At 40.8% G+C, this 24,161-nt stretch overlaps 2 protein-coding genes across 2 annotated transcripts in view; one reads left to right on the forward strand and one right to left on the reverse strand.

Annotated features, from left to right (window-relative positions):
- The window catches only part of ano7 (anoctamin 7), a 56,647-nt gene extending 54,031 nt beyond the window's left edge, over positions 1–2,616 (reverse strand). The window contains 1 exon segment of the mRNA XM_029673280.2: positions 2,329–2,616. The gene's annotated coding sequence lies outside the window, so the exon portion shown is untranslated.
- Positions 2,617–4,099: 1,483 nt separating this feature from the next.
- LOC115137512 (NACHT, LRR and PYD domains-containing protein 3-like) lies at positions 4,100–13,636 on the forward strand. Its single transcript, XM_065024086.1, has 7 exons — positions 4,100–4,110; positions 4,249–4,357; positions 5,655–6,388; positions 8,152–8,325; positions 11,788–11,961; positions 12,206–12,252; positions 13,110–13,636. The coding sequence occupies exons 1-7, from the start codon at positions 4,100–4,102 to the stop codon at positions 13,634–13,636; spliced, it is 1,776 nt and encodes a 591-aa protein (XP_064880158.1).
- The last annotated feature ends 10,525 nt before the right edge of the window (positions 13,637–24,161 follow it).

The following is a 24,161-nucleotide window of genomic DNA, read 5'->3' on the forward strand; positions in this document are numbered from 1 at the left end:
GATACAAGGTAGTGGTCGGAGACTTGGAGGGGAGTTGCAATGAGGTTAGTGGAGGAACAGCATCTAGTAAAGATGAGGTCGAGCGTATTGCCTGCCTTGTGAGTAGGGGGAAGGTGAGAGGGTGAGGTCAAAAGAGGAGAGGAGTGGAAAGAAGGAGGCAGAGAGGAATGAGTCAAAGGTAGACGTGGGGAGGTTAAAGTCGCCCAGAACTGTGAGAGGTGAGCCGTCCTCAGGAAAGGAGCTTATCAAGGCATCAAGCTCATTGATGAACTCTCCGAGGGAACCTGGAGGGCGATAAATGATAAGGATGTTAAGCTTGAAAGGGCTAGTAACTGTGACAGCATGGAATTCAAAGGAGGCGATAGACAGATGGGTAAGGGGAGAAAGAGAGAATGACCACTTGGGAGAGATGAGGATCCCGGTGCCACCACCCCGCTGACCAGAAGCTCTCGGGTGTGCGAGAGCACGTGGGCGGACGAAGAGAGAGCAGTAGGAGTAGCGGTGTTGTCTGTGGTGATCCATGTTTCCGTCAGAGCCAAGAAGTCGAGGGACTGGAGGGAGGCATAGGCTGAGATGAACTCTGCCTTGTTGGCCGCAGATCGGCAGTTCCAGAGGCTACCGGAGACCTGGAACTCCACGTGGGTCGTGCGCGCTGGGACCACCAGATTAGGGTGGCCGCGGCCATGCGGTGTGGAGCGTTTGTATGGTCTGTGCAGAGAGGAGAGAACAGGGATAGACAGACACATAGTTGACAGGCTAGAGAAGAGGCTACGCTAATGCAGAGGAGATTGGAATGACAAGTGGACTACACGTCTCGAATGTTCAGAAAGTTAAGCTTACGTAGCAAGAATCTAATTGACTAAAATGATTAAAATGATACAGTACTGCTGGGGTAGGCTAGCTGCGTTGTTGACACTACCCTAATCAAGTCGTACCGTTGAGTGTGAAGTTTCTACAATGCTGCTTTTCGGGAGCTAGCTGGCTAGCTAGCAGTGTTGGTTACGTTACGTTGCGTTAGGAGAACGACAATAGCTGGCTAGCTAACCTAGAAAATCGCTCTAGACTACACAATTATCTTTGAAACAAAGACGGCTATGTAGCTAGCTATGTAGCTAGCTACGATCAAACAAATCACACCGTTGGGACTGTAATGAAATGAAATGAAAATGTGATACTACCTGTGGAGCGAAGCGGAATGCGACCTGAATGCGAAAGTTCTATTCAGTAGGCGTTAGCTGGCTATTGGCTAGCTAGGAGTGTCTCCTACGTTAAGGACGACAAAATAGCTGGCTAGCTAACCTCGGTGAATTAAGATAATCACTCTAAGACTACACACTCTAAACTACACAATTATCTTGGATACGAAGACAGCAAAGACAACTATGTAGCTAGCTAATACTACACTAATCAAGTCGTTCAGTTGAGTGTGATAGTTACTACAGTGCTACGGTAGCCGGTGAACGTATGCTAGCTGGCTAGCTGCTAGGCAGATAGGAGGACGACGAAATACGATAATAACGCAATTATCACTCTAAGACTCCATACTCTAAGCTACACAATTATCTTGGATACGAAGACAGCAAAGACAACTATGTAGCTAGCTAATACTACACTAATCAAGTCGTTCAGTTGAGTGTGATAGTTACTACAGTGCTACGGTAGACGGTGAACGTGTTGGGCAGATAGGAGACGACGAAATACGATAATTACGCAATTATCTTTGATACAACGACGACTATGTAGCTAGCTAAGAAGAAATTGCTAAGATTAGACAAATCAGACCGTTGTACTATAATGAAATGAAATGAAATGTAATGAAAAAGTTATACAACCTGCAGACCGAAGCGCGGATGCGACCGGCTCGCTCCAACCCGGAAGACCCTGATATACAGTGCTTCACCAACACTTTTTTGGTTACTACATGCTTCCTTATGTGTTATTTCATAGTTTTGATGTCTTCACTATTATTCTACAATGTAGAAATAGTACAAATAAAGAAAAACCCTTGAATTAGTAGATGTGTCCAAACTGACTGGTAGTGTATATTTACAAAAAAATATATGGGAGATTGGAAATTATAATGGAAGCTACAATCTGCAATATTAAAGCTGATCTACACCTAAAACTAACAAAAAACAGTTAACTAGCCTGCAGATGGAATATGATGCAATTATAATACATTGTAAGACCTGTCTTAAGCATGTATCACCCTAAGCATCTCATTATGAACCTGACTAAATACTTTCTCGCTCTCTCAGGATATGCTCTCAACATGAACTATTATTAATTTACACTTCCCTTCTCTTATTTCTCGCTTTTCGAGCTCACCTGTGTTCATCCAGTTTCACCGTTATGGCGCACACCCAGGTTAGAGCCTTCACTTAATCCCAATCACAACGTTACAGGTGGAGTCTCTCCTCAGTCCAGATACTATAGATGGGAAGGAAGGATATCCTCAGAAGTCCTACTCTGTTCGTGGTCTTCCCAGACTATAAGGCTTGATCCGTGTGGTGTCTCTCCAACAGCAACTAATGTTCTGTACTCCTTTACTGTAGTAGTTGTTACTAACTTCCCTAACTGTCACTACTGCCAGAGGCACTGCAGGATACAGCACTCAGACATACACATCCGGGCAGGACAGATAAGAGACGAGGGAAGGAGGGAGGGAAGAAAAGTTAGCAAGGAAGGGAGTAAGAGAGAGAGAGAGAGGGAAGGAGGAGAGGCTTTGTTTGCTGTGAAGGTGGAGCTCCTTTCACCTAATTTCACCCGTACAACCCCTGAGACATATGTGCAGACACACACACACAAACACACCAGATGTACGCACTGATGCAAGCACGCAATAGTTTATCTTTTCAAAATCATTCATTTTTTATAGGGAAATACATACATTTGCATTGGTCAAGTTGATCGATCTTGTCTTCACAGTCAAAATATGAGTTTTACAGGCTTATTGATATAACTTCTGATGTATATACTTTAAAAATGATTTAGACTGTTATTCTACATGAACAAATGAGAACTTCCAGAAATACTGTTGGTGTGTGGCAATGGAAAAAATTATAACTGGAATTAGAATTTCAGTTTACTTCCTGAATTTACTGAAATAAAATGCAATTGACCCCTATGCTGATGGCTAGGCATGATTTTTCAATTTCACATCCAAACTACATCACTCTACTGCACTCTAGTGGTGTAGGCTCCTCATTTGTATTTTCCCAATCTAGACATAAGGGCTGATACTGATGAAGGAGAAGTTGTAAAATATATTGGCTCTGCTGACTGACCAGCTTCGGGGCAAGTCCATATTCATTCAGTTAATCCAGGACATAAAATATAATGCCTTACTATTTCTTATAAGCATGTATGAGCTTTTATGAAGTGCTACTGACATATCTTAACATAACCTCTTTCCCATGCTCTAACAGTATAATGAATACGATGTTTTCAGTCGATATGCTGTAGTGAATGAGTTAGGGTAAGATACTTTTATACTTATGTTAAACAATCACGGAGGCATAAGAAAATGACCACTTTTATAATATAATCAGTGCATTTGGAAAGTATTCAGACCCCTTCCATTTTTCCACATTTTATTATGTTACAACCTTATTCGAAAATGGATTAAATATAAAAAATGTTCCTCAATCTACACACAATACGCCATAATGGCAAAGCGAAAACAGGTTTATTTACATAAGTATTCAGACCCTTTGCTATGACACTCGAAATTGAGCTCAGGTGCATCCTGTTTTTTAATATTTTTTATTTCACCTTTATTTGACCAGGTAGGCCACTTGAGAACAAGTTCTCATTTACAACTGCGACCTGGCCAAGATAAAGCAAAGCAGTGCGACAAAAAACAACAACACAGAGTTACACATTGGATAAACAAAAGTACAGTCAATAACACAATAGAAAAATCTATATACAGTGTGTGCAAATGGAGTAAGGAGGTAAGGCAATAAATAGGCCATAGTAGCGTAATTACAATTAAGTAATTACAATGTAGCAAATTAACACTGGAGTGATAGATGTGCAGATGATGATGTGCAAGTAGAAATACTGGTGTGCAAAAGAGCAAAAAAATAAAAACAATATGGGGATGAGGTAGGTAGTTGGATGGGCTATTTACAGATGGGCCAAGTACAGCTGCAGCGACCGGTAAGCTGCTAAGATAGCTGATGCTTAAAGATGGTGAGGCAGATGTGAGTCTCCAACTTCATCAATTTTTGTAATTTGCTCCAGTCACAATTTGCAGCAGACAACTGGAAGGCGGCCAAAGGTGGTGTTGGCTTTGCGGATGACCAGTGAGATATACCTGCTGGACCGCATGCTACGGGTGGATGTTGTTATGGTGACCAGTGAGCTGAGATAAGGTGGAGCTTTACGTAGCAAAGACTTATAGATGACATGGAGCCAGTGGGTCTGGCAACTAATATGTAGCGAGGGCCAGCCAAACGAGAGCATAAAGGACGCAGTGCAGTGGTGGGTTGTATATGGAGCTTTGGTGAAAAAACGGATGGCACTGTGATAGATTGCATCCAGTTTGCTGAGTAGAGTGTTGGAGGCTATTTTGTAAATTACACCGCCGAAGTCGAGGATCGATAGGATAGTCAGGTTTACGAGGGTATGTTTGGCAGCGTGAGTGAAGGAGGCTTTATTGCAAAATAGGAAGCCGAATCTAGATTTAATTTTGGATTGGAAATGCTTAATATGAGTATGGAGGAGAGTTTACAGTCTAGCCAGACACCTAGGTATTTGTAGTTCTCCACATATTCTAAGTTAGAACCGCCTAGAACGGTGCGGGCAGCGATCGGTTGAAGAGCATGCATTTAGTTTTATTAGCGTTAAAGAGCAGTTGGAGGCCACGGAAGGAGTGTTGTATGGCATTGAAGCTTGTTTGGAGGTTTAGTGTTTAACCCCTCTGTGTCCAAGTACCGAACTTTTTAATATTATCTTTGGGGCGCTTCAATAGCATTTCATTCCCTTTTCGGGAGCTGAATTTGATGAAAGAGAACAAACACACTTTCATTGAACTTCTCAATCACTTCTCAATGGAAACCAAACAATCAGGAATCTCCCTCTACAACAAGTACAAAGTTCTGTTCATCTTTGATGGTCTGGATGAGTGCCGACTGCCCCTAGACTTCCAGAAGAACAAAATCTGTTGTGATGTCACAGAGTCAACCTCAGTGGATGTTCTGCTGACAAATCTCATCAAGGGAAATCTGCTTCCCTCTGCTCTCCTCTGGATAACTACCAGACCTGCAGCAGCCAATAAGATCCCTTCAGTGTGTGTTGACCAGGTGACAGAGGTAAGAGGGTTCAATGACCCACAGAAGGAGGAGTACTTCAGGAAGAGATTCAGTGACGAGGACCTGGCCAGCAGAATCATCTCAAACATAAAGACATCAAGGAGCCTCCACATCATGTGCCACATTCCAGTCTTCTGTTGGATTTCTGCAACAGTCCTTGAACACATGCTGAAATATAAGAGAGAAGAGATGCCCAAGACTCTGACTGAGATGTACACACACCTTGTGGTGTTTCATACCAAACAGAAGAATGAAAAGTATCTTGGGAAAGAAGAGACAGGTCCACACTGGAATAAAGAGAGCATTCTGTCACTGGGAAAACCGGCTTTTCAACAGCTTGTGAAGGGCAATCTGATTTTCTATGAAGAGGACCTGAAAGAGGCTGGTATTGATGTCATTGAAGCCTCAGTGTACTCGGGATTGGGCACACAGCTCTTTAAAGAGGAATGTGGGCTGGACCAGGAGAAGGTGTACTGCTTTGTTCATCTGAGCATTCAGGAGTTTCTGGCTGCTGTTTATGTGTTCCTCTCATTCATCAACAACAACGAGAATCTAATGGACAAACAGCAAACAAAATCCAATAACTTTTCTTTGCTATTCAGAGACGAGCCTGAAGTTAGTTTCTTCAAGAGTGCTGTGGATAAAGCCTTACAAAGTAAGACAGGAAACCTGGACCTTTTCCTCCGCTTCCTTCTGGGCCTCTCACTGGAGTCCAATCAGAAGTACTTACAAGGTCTACTGACAAAGACAAGCAGCTCACGGAGCCATGAAGAAGCAGTCAAGTACATCAAGGAGAAGATCAGGGAGAATCTTTCTCCGGAGAGGAGCATCAATCTGTTCCACTGTCTGAATGAACTGAATGACCATTCTCTAGTGGAGGAGATCCAAAGCTACCTGAGAACAGGAAGTCTCTCTGGAGCCAACCTGTCACCTGCACAGTGGTCAGCTCTGGTCTTTGTGTTGCTGACTTCAGAAAAGGAGCTGGATGTGTTTGACCTGAAAAAATACTCCAGATCAGAGGAAGGTCTTCTGAGGCTGCTGCCAGTGGTCAAAGCCTCCAGAGCTGTCCTGTGAGTACATAAAATTACACATCAGAATTAATCATCAGGAAGCAATATTCAGTTTAGAGAAAAATATGTATTGTAATATATATACAATATCATATTGAATTACACATTGAATCAGTGCATTGGTTTTCACATTAGTATAACAATATGACCATACAATTCTAGGAGACCCGAAGATGAATCTATATGTTGTTTGAGAGAATAAACCAAATGCATCTGCCTTTGTCCTTCTGCACTACTGGTGTTAAATGAACAGTGTCATGACGTTGTATTAGTTAATGTGACGACTGTTGCTCATCGAATGATTAAAGGTTTCTAATTGCGTGATTAAATGAATCAAGCAATTATTAACTCATTTACCTAGGGCACCATGGGAAAATTTGTTTTATTGAGTTTCTATTTCCTAAATGAACTCAAAGTATATCAGAATATCGATTTTTACAACGGTCACTAATTAATCAGTTTCCTCTACAATCTCTTTCTGAACGTCGCATAATCCGGAAATCTGCACAAACCCGAGTCTCACCAATGAGTTCGTACCACATCAATCTTAGTTGATTATTTATTTACTAGAAAGCTAAAATTATGATAAAAAATACACATACACAAAAACACAATCTAGGCTATAGATTAGAACTTAGTATAACGGGCCAACACACTATGGCGCGTGTTACCCAAAATGGGGATTTAAGGAGAGAGAAAAAGAGAAAGTACACGAGAGAAATATACATTTGGGTGCATTTGTCAGCATCTGCTTATTTTAACCCTAGCCTTGCCCCGAACTGCCGCTCTTATGGGTCAGAATATAATGATGTAATTACGTGTGGAAGTTCTCAGATGGGAAGCTCCGCGTGGTCCGTTTAGGCTGCTCAATGACGCACTTCTCTGGCGTAACTCTGGCTGTCCTCACGATGTCAGTGTCCTTTTGGCTTAGTGGTCTGTTTCCTCACATTTGCTCTGGAATGGGTCTTCTGAGGATGGACAGCTCTGAAACTCAGAGCTCACAGCATAGGAATGAAACCGTTTAGATACCACGATTCGCTGGGATTGGATGCTAGGGGGTCTCATCCGTAGCTTGGGTAGAAAAAGATGTATTTTTCTGCAAACTTGTTTTGCGTTCTGGGTTCATTTACTTTTTAGATCATGGCTGCAGTTTGGGTCACATAGTCTGATATGTTAATTCTTAATGCATATGTCTTATACCCTCGGGTCAGAAGTGGGAGTAACCGCCTTTAGGGCAATTCTCTGGGCGCACCGAGGCAAGGTCTAGATTTTACTCAATTCCAATTTTAGACAACTCACTTCACATTTCATCTTTACCAAAACATTCTCTTTGATTTGGACATTTTCCACGTGCAATGTATAAACATCAAGCATATCCTAGGAAAACTCTTAAAGTTACAATGTTTTCTTTATAATGTCATCTATTAACCTTTAATAACAACAAAAAATGACATACATTTTCATATTCCATCTATCGTCATGACCACCAATGTGGCTGACGGAAACCATTGTTCCAAAGTCCCTTATTGCATGTTTAATGTTCTGAGGGTGGGTCTCCATAGTGAGAGGACAAAGGAATGTTGTCTGTGGCCTAAGATTTACCAGGGGCGTGAGGGGTCATAAAACCCCCACATCTTCAGACCCCTAGATCTCTCCTTCGCTGTTGGGGGTGAGAGATGATCTGCAGGGTTGTGGTCTCCTGACCTGATCAGGAGAGTCATGACAACAGTGTGTTTGTGAAGTCATGATGATCTCTTTGTCAGGCTGTCAGGCTGTGGAGTCACAGAGGAAGGCTGTGCTTCTCTGGTCTCAGCTCTGGAGTCAAACCCCTCACACCTGAGAGAGCTGGACCTGAGTAACAATGACCTGAAGGATTCAGGAGTGAAGCTGCTCTCTGCTGGACTGGGGAATCCCCACTGTAAACTGGAGACTCTGAGGTCAGTATTCCTGTAGTTGGTCAACAAGTGATAACTGTTCACCAGATCCACATGTGTTTACCAGACACACATAGTCCACACCATATGTGTTTGGACAGTGAAGCTTACAGTTTTAAATTTGCGCTATGCTCCAGCCTTTTGAACTGTGTGTGTTTGTCCAGTGTGTGTGTGTGTGTGTGTGTGTGTGTGTGTGTGTGTGTGTGTGTGTGCGTGTGTGTGTGTGTCCAGTGTGTGTCCAGTGTGTGTCCGTCCTGTGTGTGTTCGTCCTGTGTGTGTGTGTCCTGTTTGTCCATTGTGTGTGTGTTCTGTGTGTGTCCAGTGTGGGTGTGTATGTGTTTGCAAGTGTATCACTCAATGAACACACAGACACACAAACAAACTAGGGCTGGGCGATATGGCCAAAATATTATATCACAGAATATTCAAAACATTGGATGGTATGAAGGTATTTGAAGGTATTTTTAGTTTTTGGCACTTTGAATACAGTGTTTGAGATGACAACAAATTAAAATGCCAGTGAGGAGTTATTGTGACAGGGTAGGAACTAAAGTGTTGGTAAGTGTTTCCTAGGGGACCCTATAAGCTTTTGCTACATTGCATGTTTTCTCTTAGCTACTTCATGTAGGTAACATGTTCTTGCTCTGCATATTCCTCTTTGGTTAAGAAGAGACTTTTGCACAATCAACATGCTGATTTAGGTCTACACCATCACTGGTATTATCAGGCTGTATTATCTAGCTACGTTTGCTCTTATTCAGTACATTTATTAGCTATCTAGCTAGATATTAGCATTAGTGGCGAACAATTAGCGTCTCACAAGATTTAGGGCAACTCGCTAAGAAAAGACAAACTAGCTGTTTTGCTGATGTAATAAACACAAACTAATAGTGTCATTACAGAACGTTGGTGGATTTATTTGAAGAAGCAAAGTGAAAACAGCTTTGTTGTCATCAACATTGTTCCATGTGCTGCATTATCCATGCAGACTGAACGCAAGTGTCTCGTGGTTGAGGAACATCAAATGCGTTCTTTGAGTGACAGGGGACGTGGATAGGTCACTGTGGAAAGCTGCACGGAGAGAAAGAGCAGAGGGAAATGACTCAAGTAAAGAAGTAAACTATAAAAATGTACATTACACATGGCGTGTCACATTTAACAAACCAAACATTCAAATACCGTTATAGAAGGTAAACTAAAAACCCAAACCGGTCCCTGCATCAATACCGGTATAGAAGGTAAAGTAACAACCTAAACCGGTCCCTGCATCAATACCGGTATAGAAGGTAAAGTAACAACCCAAACCGGTCCCTGTATCAATACCGGTATAGAAGGTAAAGTAACAACCCAAACCGGTCCCTGCATCAATACCGGTATAGAAGGTAAAGTAACAACCCAAACCGGTCCCTGTATCAATACCGGTATAGAAGGTAAAGTAACAACCCAAACCGGTCCCTGCATCAATACCGGTATAGAAGGTAAAGTAACAACCCAAACCGGTCCCTTCATCAATACCGGTATAGAAGGTAAAGTAACAACCCAAACTGGTCCCTGCATCAATACCGGTATAGAAGGTAAAGTAACAACCCAAACTGGTCCCTGCATTAATACCGGTATAGAAGGTAAAGTAACAATCCAAACCGGTCCCTGTATCAATACCGGTATAGAAGGTAAAGTAACAACCCAAACCGGTCCCTGTATCAATACCGGTATAGAAGGTAAAGTAACAACCCAAACCGGTCCCTGCATCAATACCGGTATAGAAGGTAAAGTAACAACCCAAACCGGTCCCTGCATCAATACCGGTATAGAAGGTAAAGTAACAACCCAAACCGGTCCCTGCATCAATACCGGTATAGAAGGTAAAGTAACAACCCAAACCGGTCCCTGTATCAATACCGGTATAGAAGGTAAAGTAACAACCCACACCGGTCCCTGCATCAATACCGGTATAGAAGGTAAAGTAACAACCCAAACCGGTCCCTGCATCAATACCGGTATAGAAGGTTAAGTAACAACCCAAACCGGTCCCTGCATCAATACCGGTATAGAAGGTAAAGTAACAACCCAAACCGGTCCCTGTATCAATACCGTATAGAAGGTAAAGTAACAACCCACACCGGTCCCTGCATCAATACCGGTATAGAAGGTAAAGTAACAACCCAAACCGGTCCCTGCATCAATACCGGTATAGAAGGTTAAGTAACAACCCAAACCGGTCCCTGCATCAATACCGGTATAGAAGGTAAAGTAACAACCCAAACCGGTCCCTGTATCAATACCGGTATAGAAGGTAAAGTAACAACCCACACCGGTCCCTGCATCAATACCGGTATAGAAGGTAAAGTAACAACCCAAACCGGTCCCTGCATCAATACCGGTATAGAAGGTTAAGTAACAACCCAAACCGGTCCCTGCATCAATACCGGTATAGAAGGTAAAGTAAAAACCCAGGTCCCTTTATACTGTCACCTCAAATAAAACAATACAATCTAAAAACTCAATACAATCTAAATTTGATACCTAACTGTCTGTCTTTTGACTGATACTGCTTTTTAAACTGGTCTGGTCAGTCTACTCAATCAATCAGTCAAATGTATTTATAAAGCCCTTCTTATATCAGCTGATGTCACAAAGTGCTGTACAGAAATCCAGCCTCAAACCCCAAACAGCAAGCAATGCAGGTGTAGAAGCACGGTGGTTAGGATAAACTCCCTAGAAAGGCCAGAACCTAGGAAGAAACCAGGAGAGGAACCAGGCTATGAGGGGTGGCCAGTCCTATTCTGGCTGTGCCGGGTGGAGATTAGAACAGAACATGGCCAAAATGTTCAAATGTTCATACATGACCAGCAGGGTCAAATAATAATAATCACAGGTCAGCACCTCAGGAGTAAATGTAATTTGGCTTTTCATAGCCGATCATTCAGAGTATCTCTACCACTCCTGCTGTCTCTAGAGAGTTGAAAACAGCAGGTCTGGGACAGGTAGCACGTCCGGTGAACAGGTCAGGGTCCCATAGCCGCCGGCAGAACAGTTGAAACTGGAGCAGCAGCATGACCAGGTGGACTGGGGACAGTAAGGAGTCATCAGGCCAGGTAGTCCTGAGGCATGGTCCTAGGGCTCAGGTCCTCAGAGAGAGAGAGAGCGAGAGAGAGAGAGAATACTTAATTTCACACTGGATAAGACAGGAGCAATACACCAGATATAACTGACTGACCCTAGCCCCCCGACACAAACTATTGCAGCATGTCTACTCAAATATTTGTACTAAACATTTTTCTCTCTACAGGCAATACTTTACTTTAATACTTTTTAATTTGTCATTTCTAATAATGATACATTCATTTATGGATATGGCAGTTTTCAGGACACTGATATATCTAAAAATGTTGAAAAAATACACTGCCACAATTTTCACCGCCAAAGAATAGCAGTGTGATTTTAAAATGTTTTGACTCTTTGCAGACTGTCACGCTGTCTAGTCACAGAGGAAGGCTGTGCTTCTCTGGTCTCAGCTTTGAGGTCAAACCCCTCACACCTGAGAGAGCTGGACCTGAGCTACAATCACCCAGGAGTCTCAGGAGTCAGACTGCTCTCTGCTGGACTGGAGGACACACACTGCAGACTGGAGAAACTCAAGTTTGTAGAGGGTTTATGTCAATGTTCATATCAGACATGTTTGACTTATCAGGCTAGTTAAGACAAACATTCTTACCACAACTTGGACAAAGGTATATGTTGACTGTGTGTGTGTGTGTGTGTGTGTGTGTGTGTGTGTGTGTGTGTGTGTGTGTGTGTGTGTGTGTGTGTGTGTTGTGTGTGTGTGTGTGTGTGTTCAGGTGTATCACTCAATGACTGTCTGTTCTTCTGCTTACCCCTACAGTGTGGAACATGGTGGAGAGTACACAATGAAACCTGGGCTTAGAAAATGTGAGTGTTGACTGCTGTGAAGAATATGACTAAGAATAAATCTTAATTCAAGTTAAGTCAAAGTCAAAGACCACCATCATTACTTACTTGGTCATATTAAATATCAGCTGTAGTTCTACAGAAGCAGAAATCAGGGACACCAACGTTTAAAAATAGTTGTTTTGACAATGTGTGTGTCTGTGTTTGTGTGTGGCGTGTTCGTATTACATAAGAAATGTGTGTTTGTGTTCATGATGTATACAGGTGTTGTCATGTTCTGACCCTAGTTATTGTGTTACTTGTTTGTTTTAGTTGGTCAGGACGTGAGTTGGGTGGGCATTCTATGTTTTGTGTATCTAGGTTGTTTTTCTGTGTTCGGCCTAGTATGGTTCTCAATCAGAGGCAGGTGTCGTTAGTTGTCTCTGATTGAGAATCATACTTAGGTAGCCTGGGTTTCACTGTTTGTTTGTGGGTGATTGTTTCTGTGTCTGTGTTTTACACCACACGGTACTGTTTTCGGTTTTGGTTATTGACGTTACGTTTATTGTTTTTGTATGGTGTTCAGTTTGTGTTTAAACAACCATGGACACTTACCACGCCGCATATTGGTCCTCCGATCCTTCTCGCCTCTCCTCTTCAGACGAGGACGAAAGCCATTACATGCGTGTGTGTGTGTGTGTGTGTGTGTGTGTGTGTGTGTGTGTGAATAAGTGTGTTTTATATTACCATAAAGTATAACATAAGATCATTCAACAAGTCTCAAGTTACCTTAACTTCTCCTTTTGATACCTAGAAACATCTACATTAAATTAATTAGTGAAAAGTGAGTTAACATTCTCTGAATGATGATGATTTCTAATATTGTTTTCATCCATCAGATGTGTGTGATCTGACACTGGACCCAAACACAGTAAACAGATTCCTCTCTCTGTCTGAGGAGAACAGAAAGGTGACACGTAGGAAAGAGGAGCAGCTGTATCCTGATCACCCAGAGAGATTTGAGGGCAGTGAACAGGTGCTGTGTAGAGAGGGTCTGACTGGGTGCTGTTACTGTGAGGTAGAGTGGAGTGGGAGAAGGGTTGGCATCGGAGTGACATATAAAGGAATCAACAGGAGAGGAGGGGGTGATGACTGTTGTCTTGGATGGAATAACAAGTCCTGGAGTCTGTTCTGCTCTGACAACAGTTACTATGCCTGTCACAATAATATTACCACAACCATAGACGTCCACCCCTCCGGCTCCCACAAAGTAGGAGTGTATCTGGACTGCTCAGCCGGCACTCTGTCCTTCTATAGAGCCTCCTCTGACACACTGACCCACCTGTACACATTCACCTCCACATTCACAGAGCCCCTCTATACAGGGTTTAGGTTTTGGGGTGATGACTCCTCAGTGTCCCTGTAAATAATAACCTGTAAATAACTACCATGTTAACAGTGATCCACACACACACACACATTGGACACATACACACACACACAAACACTGGACACACACGCACACAAACAGGACACACAAACACACACACACACGACATACACACACACACACTGGACACACACATACCACACACACACACACACACACACACACACACACTTGACATACACACAGACACACTGATATACACACACACACACTTGACACACACACTGATATGCACACACACCGGACAAACACTGGAAACACACAAACACACACACACACACTGATATACACACACAATGGACAAACACACACACTGAAAACACACAAACACACACACTGACACACACACACACACACACTGGACACAATTAAACACACACACTGGGCACACACACACACACTGGACACACACACACACACTGACAAAAACTGGACACACACACGCACACATTGGACACACACACACACACTGAACAAACACACACTGGACAAACACACACTACATGCGCACACACACACACACACAAACACACACACGCTGGATGCACACACACACCCTGGACATACACCCTGTATGCTCACACACACTAGACTCACACACAGGACACACACACACACACTGGACACACACACGCTGGATGCACACACACACACACTGGACACACACACACATGACTCACACACATACTGGACTCACACACACACACACACACACACACACACACACACACACACACACACACACACACACACACTGGACAAACACACACACACACTGGACACACACACACACACACACTGATACACACACACACTGGACAAACACTCACACAACACACACACATACGTCTCCCTATAATTGTGAGGACCTTGACACAGGACCTTCCAATGAGGACCATCATTTCTGATTGGGAACAAACACACACCTCTTTCCATTTCTAAGTGGTCCCACAAACACAGAGGTGAAAATATTACAGGAATATTCTGCAAATGTTGATGAAGACGTCACTCAATCCACCCAAAACAACATGCAGTCTTTCCACAAGACTCGCATGAAATTATAGTGTGACGTTATGAGTTGACGTTAAAGTAACATACTCAGAACATACTGCACTTGTTTTATACTGTTGTAGATGTATCCTCTGTTTAAACATTTAAACTCTTACAATAACACCGTTAAAATAGCAATGTGATCATTTGTTGTGCGTCTTTTATGTTGAATAACAAATTGTACAATTAAATATGGACAAACGCTCCATAGTTGTACAAGTATACAAGGATATATTGTACTTTTCATAATAAAACAAACTTGAAACAAGGAATAAGCATGTTAATTGTGAAAACAATTTAGTTATTATTTTACATTGCCTCTGCCAGTCGCAGGTTGACGTTTGTTATGAATCTTGACCTGGAGGCAGAACTGTGCAATTTCCTCTAGATATGCCAGCTGCGAAGTCAAAATTGGCTGTGGAAAATAACGTTGTTTTATGGTCTTAATTTACAGTTTTTTCCAACTGCTTACACACGTTTTCAAAACTGTCTCCTTTTTTCCAAACTCTACACACAATTCCCAAAAATGCACACACAAAATGCAAAATGCCTCACATCTCCTTCAAAATGTAACACTGCATTCAAAATGCCATAAACACATGTCAGAATGAAGCATTTGCATCAAATGGCAAACACTGCTTTCATAATAGTACATTTTTGGATATACCATGTAAACACTGTTGTTCTAAATCTAAAGCTCTTTGGTATTTCATAGGCTTATATCTACATTTCAATACAATGTTCTACAGTGAAAGTAATCTGCTGAGAGGGGTAACAAGTACACTGTAAACACCAATGCAATGTAGAAACAAAAAATATTTATTAGGCCAAACATTACTGCTGTATACAGTAGCATACAACAAAACCATAAACATATGTAAACCAAAAGTATATTTTTTAGAATACATTAAAGAACACAATTGTGTGTGTGGGGTCCTGGGGGGGGGGGGGAGGGGGTAGTCCAGGAATTGGTGAGGGGGGAGGCAGTCACCAGTGCTAAGTTACACTTCATCTCTTCTCCGGCCTGGGTCTGGCCACAATACTTTGTCCACATCACAAGATACGTTTTCTCTTGCCAAACATCGAGGGAAGTATCTCCTAGCATGGCGTATCCAACCTTGGACAGAGGAAACCTCTATGTCCCCACATGCGTCCTCCATTGCCTGGAGAAGCGGCATGCGGGCATAGGGTTGATGATCATACACTTTCCAGCGCCAGGCTGAGAAGAATTCCTCTATGGGATTTAGAAAAGGTGAATATGGGGGTAGGTACAAAACTACAAATTGTGGATGGGTGGCAAACCAGTTTTGGACCAGAACAGCCCGGTGAAAACTAACATTGTCCCATAAAAACGACAAATCTAGCAGGCTCCTGATCTGGATCAGGGACAAGCATTGTGTAAATTGCATCCAGAAAAGTGAGCATATGGCCGGTGTTGTACGGACCCAGTGTGACATTGTGATGGAGAACCCCGTTTTGATTGATGGCAGCACACAGTTATATTATCCCCACGCTGTCCAGGGACATTGGTAACTGTCCTATTACATTTCTTCCGCGGCGCCTGGTTTTGGTGAGGTTGAAGCCAACCTCATCCACATAAATAAATTCATGGAGAATTACATGGGCATCCAGCTCCAATACTCTCTGTAACAGACAAAAGGATATACAGATGAGTAAATATGGTATGTCTGAAGTACTGGAAGTAGTGTTGCATACATACCTCTACAAAGTCATGTCGCATATTCTTGACTCTGTCAGAGTTTCTCTCAAATGGCACCTTGTAAAGTTGTTTCATCGTGGTCGACAGGCTCATTATGGTCAACAGGCTTACAGCATTGATGTTGTTAAATATGGTGTCATTATTCAAGATATGCTCTCTTATCTCCCGAATCCTAATTGCATTGTTGGCCAAAACCATATTTATAATGACAGTTTCTTGTACATACGTAAACAAGCGTACTCGTCCTCCAATATGTCTTTGCCTTTCCACTCTGTACAGAATTCAAACACAGTATGTGTTCAGCATAGGAACTGTAAACAATGTACAAAAAAATGTAGTACAGCATGATAACCAACCTCATTCATTCATTGCAGTGCAGTAAATGGATGGCTATAGTTGCATACCTGTTCTCATTTCTGAAGGTTAGAATTATGGACGCCACTGTAAATCGACTCTCAGTCCAGCCTCTCTCATGGTCAAACCGTGGTTGATCACATGATCACATGATCAACAAGTGTTGCCCTAATCTCATCATAGATGGCTCTCCTTCCTTCTCTTCTTTGCTCCCGTCCTCCTCTTCCTCTTCCTCTCCCTCCTACTCCTCTTGCTCTCTGTCCATTGTTGGCATCCATTGTTCAAAACAGGTAATCTGACCTTTGACCTATTTATAGGCCTATACTACAGTAAAGCAGTGATTGGTAAGTGATCAGTTAAGCTATTAGTGTTTGCACATGTGAGGAGTGTGTGTGTGACCTGGTGAATAATTGTAGCATTTTGATTGGTTGTGTTTGGAAAAGTAAAGCAAGTCACTTCCTGTTAGATTTTTGTGTTTTAGGTAGAGAATTGTGTGTAGTGTTTTGAAAAAAAGTGCAATTTATGCAACTGAGTCAAAGGCTGAGAAATAGCTTATGGTATTGGATATTTGGTGTGTAGTTTTGTACTTTGAGTGAGAGGTTTCAAAAATCGTGTGACATGAAAAGATTTTGTGTGTAAGCAGTTGTAAAAAACTGTAAAACATATTATACATTGAGAGAGATAACATTATAGATACAGTCCACATTAGAGGTCGACCCATTAATCAGAATGGCCGATTAATTAGGGCCGATTTCAAGTTTTCATAACATTCAGAAATCGGTATTTTTGGGCACCGATTTGCCGATTATTTTTTTAAATATGTTTTTTTATACCTTTATTTAACTAGGCAAGTCAGTTTAAGAATGCATTCTTATTTTCAATGACGGTGGGTTAACTGCCTTGTTCAGGGGCATAATTTCACCTTGTCAACTCGGGGAACCAAAATTGCAGCCTTAGAGTTAGTCCAACGCAATAATGACCTGCCTCTCTCTAGTTGCACTCCACAAGGAGACTGCCTGTTACGCGAATGCAGTAAGCCAAGGTAAGTTGCTAGCTAGCATTAAACTTATCTTATAAAAACCAATCAATCATAATCACTAGTTAATTACACATGGTTGATGATATTACTAGATATTATCTAGCGTGTCCTGCGTTACATATAATCTGACTGAGCATACAAGCATACAAGTATCTAAGTATCTGACTGAGCGGTGGTAGGCGCGTAAACATTCATTCAATCAGCACTTTTGTGCGTTTTGCCAGCAGCTCTTCGTTGTGCGTCAAGCATTGAGCTGTTTATGACTTCAAGCCTATCAACTCCCGAGATGAGGCTGTTGTGACCGAAGTGAAATGGCTAGCTAGTTAGTGCGCACTAATAGCGTTTCAAACGTCACTTGCTCTGAGCCTTCTAGTCGTTGTTCCCCTTGCTCTGCATGGGTAACGCTGCTTCGAGGGTGGCTGTTGTCGTTGTGTTCCTGGTTCGAGCCCAGGGAGGAGCGAGGAGAGGGACGGAAGCTATACTGTTACACTGGAAATACTAAAGGGCCTATAAGAACATCCAATAGTCAAAGGTTAATGAAATACAAATGGTATAGAGGGAAATAGTCCTATTATTCCGATAATAACTACAACCTAAAACTTCTTACCTGGGAATATTGAAGACTCATGTTAAAAGGAACCACCAGCTTTCATATGTTCTCATGTTCTGAGCAAGGAACTGAAACGTTAGCTTTCTTACATAGCACATATTGCACTTTTACTTTCTTCTCCAACACTTTGTTTTTGCATTATTTAAACCAAATTGAACATGTTTCATTATTTACTTGAGGCTAAATTGATTTTTTTGATGTATTATATTAATAAACCTTTAAATAAATTATACATATTATTATTAAACAATACTACACTTTAATACCCAAAAAGTGTTTATATAATTATTGTTTGTAGGACAGACTGTTTATTATTATTATTTGCTCCTTGATCAGGGTGATGTCACCAAGGGTTCTTTATTAACGTATACCACCTGGTGATGTCACCAAGGGTTCCCTCTTAACTTAAACCACCTGGTGATGTCACCAAGAGTTCCCTCTTAACTTATACCACCTGGTGATGTCACCAAGGGTTCTCTCTTAACTTATACCACCTGGTGATGTCACCAAGGGTTCCCTCTTAAATTATACCAACTGGTGATGTCACCAAGGGTTCCCTCTTAACTTATACCACCTGGTGATGTCACCAAGGCTTCTCTCTTAACTTATACCACCTGGTGATGTCACCAAGGGTTCCCTCTTGAACTTATACCACCTGGTGATGTCACCAAGCAAGCCAAAGCTCCATCAATGTTAAACTTGCTGATTATAAGGTGCTATGTAGATTATATTTTAAATCAGCAACTATCAGGAAATAACACTGTTATTTACCTGGAGTCCTTTCCTGCAGTCAGTTTACCTAGTGACCTCATGATGGAATGTTATTCATATTGTATCATTATTACCTAGTGACCTCATGGTGGAATGTTATTCATATTGTATCATTATTACCTAGTGACCTCATGGTGGAAGGTTATTCATATTGTATCATTATTACCTAGTAACTTCATTGTGGAATGTTTTTCACATTCTATCATTATTACCTAGTGACCTCATGGTGGAATGTTATTCAAATTGTATCATTATTACCTAGTGAACTCATGGTGGAATGTTATTCATATTGTATCATTATTACCTAGTGACCTCATGGTGGAATGTTATTCAAATTGTATCATTATTACCTAGTGACCTCATGGTGGAATGTTATTCATATTGTATCATTATTACCTAGTGACCTCATGGTGGAAGGTTATTCATATTGTATCATTATTACCTGGAGTCCTTTCCTACAGTAAAATTACCTAGTAACTTCATTGTGGAATGTTTTTCATATTCTATCATTATTACCTATTGACCTCATGGTGGAATGTTATTCATATTCTATCATTATTACCTAGTGACCTCATGGTGGAATGTTATTCAAATTGTATCATTATTACCTAGTGACCTCATGGTGGAATGTTATTCATATTGTATCATTATTACCTAGTGACCTCATGGTGGAATGTTATTCAAATTGTATCATTATTACCTAGTGACCTCATGGTGGAATGTTATTCATATTGTATCATTATTACCTGGAGTCCTTTCCTGCAGTCAAATTACCTAGTAACTTCATTGTGGAATGTTTTTCATATTCTATCATTATTACCTATTGACCTCATGGTGGAATGTTATTCATATTGTATCATTATTACCTAGTGACCTCATGGTGGAATGTTATTCAAATTGTATCATTATTATCCAGTGACCTCATGGTGGAATGTTATTCATATTGTATCATTATTACCTAGTGACCTCATGGTGGAATGTTATTCAAATTGTATCATTATTACCTAGTGACCTCATGGTGGAATGTTATTCATATTGTATTATTATTACTTAGTGACCTCATGGTGGAATGTTATTCAAATTGTATCATTATTACCTAGTGACCTCATGGTGGAATGTTATTCATATTGTATCATTATTACCTAGTGACCTCATGGTGGAATGTTATTCATATGGTATCATTATTACCTAGTGACCTCATGGTGGAATGTTATTCATATTGTATCATTATTACCTGGAGTCCTTTCCTGCAGTCAAATTACCTAGTAACTTCATTGTGGAATGTTTTTCATATTCTATCATTATTACCTATTGACCTCATGGTGGAATGTTATTCATATTGTATCATTATTACCTAGTGACCTCATGGTGGAATGTTATTCATATTGTATCATTATTACCTAGTGACCTCATGGTGGAATGTTATTCAAATTGTATCATTATTACCTAGTGACCTCATGGTGGAATGTTATTCAAATTGTATCATTATTATCAAGTGACCTCATGGTGGAATGTTATTCATATTGTATCATTATTACCTAGTGACCTCATGGTGGAATGTTATTCATATTGTATCATTATTACCTAGTGACCTCATGGTGGAATGTTATTCAAATTGTATCATTATTACCAAGTGACCTCATGGTGGAATGTTATTCAGATTGTATCATTATTACCTAGTGACCTCGATGTGGAATGTTATTCAAATTGTATCATTATTACCTAGTGACCTCATGGTGGAAGGTTATTCATATTGTATCATTATTCCCTGGAGTCCTTTCCTGCAGTCAAATTACCTAGTACAACATTGTGGAATGTTTTTCATATTCTATCATTATTACCTATTGACCTCATGGTGGAATGTTATTCATATTGTATCATTATTACCTAGTGACCTCATGGTGGAATGTTATTCAAATTGTATCATTATTACCTAGTGACCTCATGGTGGAATGTTATTCATATTGTATCATTATTACCTAGTGACCTCATGGTGGAATGTTATTCAAATTGTATCATTATTACCTAGTGACCTCATGGTGGAATGTTATTCATATTGTATCATTATTACCTAGTGACCTCATGGTGGAATGTTATTCAAATTGTATCATTATTACCTAGTGACCTCATGGTGGAATGTTATTCATATTGTATCATTATTACCTAGTGACCTCATGGTGGAATGTTATTCAAATTGTATCATTATTACCTGGAGTCCTTTCCTGCAGTCAAATTACCTAGTAACTTCATTGTGGAATGTTTTTCATATTCTATCATTATTACCTATTGACCTCATGGTGGAATGTTATTCATATTCTATCATTATTACCTAGTGACCTCATGGTGGAATGTTATTCAAATTGTATCATTATTACCTAGTGACCTCATGGTGGAATGTTATTCATATTGTATCATTATTACCTAGTGACCTCATGGTGGAATGTTATTCATATTGTATCATTATTACCTAGTGACCTCATGGTGGAATGTTATTCATATTGTATCATTATTACCTAGTGACCTCATGGTGGAATGTTATTCAAATTGTATCATTATTACCTAGTGACCTCATGGTGGAATGTTATTCATATTGTATCATTATTACCTTGTGACCTCATGGTAGAATGTTATTCATATGGTATCATTATTACCTAGTGACCTCATGGTGGAATGTTATTCATATTGTATCATTATTACCTGGAGTCCTTTCCTGCAGTCAAATTACCTAGTGACCTCATTGTGGAATGTTATTCATATTGTATCATTATTACCTAGTGACCTCATGGTGGAATGTTATTCATATTGTATCATTATTACCTAGTGACCTCATGGTGGAATGTTATTCATATGGTATCATTATTACCTAGTGACCTCATGGTGGAATGTTATTCATATTGTATCATTATTACCTGGAGTCCTTTCCTGCAGTCAAATTACCTAGTGACCTCATGCTGGAATGTTATTCATATTTTTTATAATTTCATAATTAATAAAGAATTTGTTTTTTCATGCCGAAGATCCGGTGTTTCTATGCCAAATGGATTTGCTATATTTCAGTCATCTGTGATCTATATAAAGTGTAATATTGGGATGAAAAAAAAAAAATATGGAATCCATTTCAACTTCATATCTGACATGGTACAGGTGTCTTCTTTCATTAAGCCCGTAACCATGTGTTTGTGGTGCACATCTTTGTTTCAAAGTAGATTGGTTTTAGACTTCCAACAAACACTGTGTGACCCTGATTCAGACCACTGCATTTCAAGTTCAATCATTAAAATCAACACCGTATGAACAACTAGCAGTCTCCAGGACCATTGATTCAAGTCTGACGCCTGTCCCAAGTGGAACCCTATTCCCTATATAGTGCACTACTTTGACCAGGTTCTATAGGGCTGTGTAGTGTATTATGGGGAATATGGTGCCATTTGAGGAGTGTTCATTTTGTTACCATGAATGTAAGAATGACAAACTAACAAAATTGTGTATTCGTCACCCTCTAGTGGTAGGTGGTTATAATGTCTCCGGTCTCCTCTCTCTCTTTTCGCTCCTCTCTCCGTCTCCCCTTCTACAGTCTCCACACTCACACTCCCCCTCTCTCACAAACATTGACTCTGACCTGTCCAATGAGCTAAACTGATTAAATAATCCCACAGTACCTTTTTCTCTCTCTCACTCTCACTCTCACTCTCACTCACACTCACACTCACACACACACACACAGTGTAGGCCTGCCAGGCTGTTAGGTTAATGGACTATGGAAACCTACTGAGAATCTGCCATACAGAGAGAGAGTTACAAATTAACATGATTAAAATGAAACCGTGTTAAACACAATTCCATGTATGTTGTTGTCTCTCTGTTTACAGGACTAGAAATATGGCTCAATCAGGTCAATACAGCCAGAGAATTAATTATATATCCTCAAATTTAGACTCAATCAGGTCAATACAGAGAATGAATTATATATCCTCAAATCTTAGACTCATGTCCATCCACATGCTAGCTTCAACCAAATCCAACACTAACCTAACCTAACCCTAAACGTAACCCTAACCCAACCCTAAACCAACCCTAATCCCAACCCAACACTATCCTAACACTAATTGTAACCCTAACCCTAACCCAACCCTAACCCAACCCTAACCTCAACCCAACCCAACACTAACCTAACCGTAACCCTAAACCTAACCAAACCTTAACTCAACCTAAACCAACCCTAACCCAACCCTAACCCTAACCATAACCCAACTAAACCAACCCTAACCCTAACCCAACCCTAAACCCGCCCTAACCCTTTCACAACCCAAACCCAACTTAACCCTAAACCCACCCTAACCCTTTCACAACCCAACCCTACCCTACCGTACCCTACCCTACCCTACCGTACCCTACCCTACCGTACCCTACCCTACTGTACCCTAACCCAACCCAACCCTAACCCAACCCAACCCAGCCCAGCCCAGCCCAGCCCATCCCAACCCAACCCAACCCTAGCAATGACTTATATCAAGTTGTTTGGGTGAATATATAATAGCCTAATATATTCAATATGCCATAAACTATTGTTTTTTTAACAGTTCATTAATTCATTCTAATTAACTTAATAATTATGACACACCCCTCACTACTGTCATTGGTTGCACTAATTGCACTGTTTGTCTACATAACCTGGTTCAAGTATTCATGACATCACCCTGAAGAAGGAGCAGTGATGCTGAAACGTTGGTAAAAACCCAATAAATTACTGGGAGTTTATATATGGAGTGTGGGACTCTCTTTTTTTTACTTTATAGTTTATTTGCCGTTAGTCAGCACCTCCACACAAAATAATGTTTGTTTCTGGGTGTGTGCCAGCTTAATGTTATTTATTGTGCCAGACCACAAGAACATCTCTGAGTTCTTTATTAGATTAGAATGTTCCGTATTGTTCCCATATTGGAGCCAAATTAGTAGA

This window comes from Oncorhynchus nerka, linkage group LG11, assembly GCF_034236695.1.
Source record: "Oncorhynchus nerka isolate Pitt River linkage group LG11, Oner_Uvic_2.0, whole genome shotgun sequence".
Lineage (NCBI taxonomy): Eukaryota > Metazoa > Chordata > Actinopteri > Salmoniformes > Salmonidae > Oncorhynchus > Oncorhynchus nerka.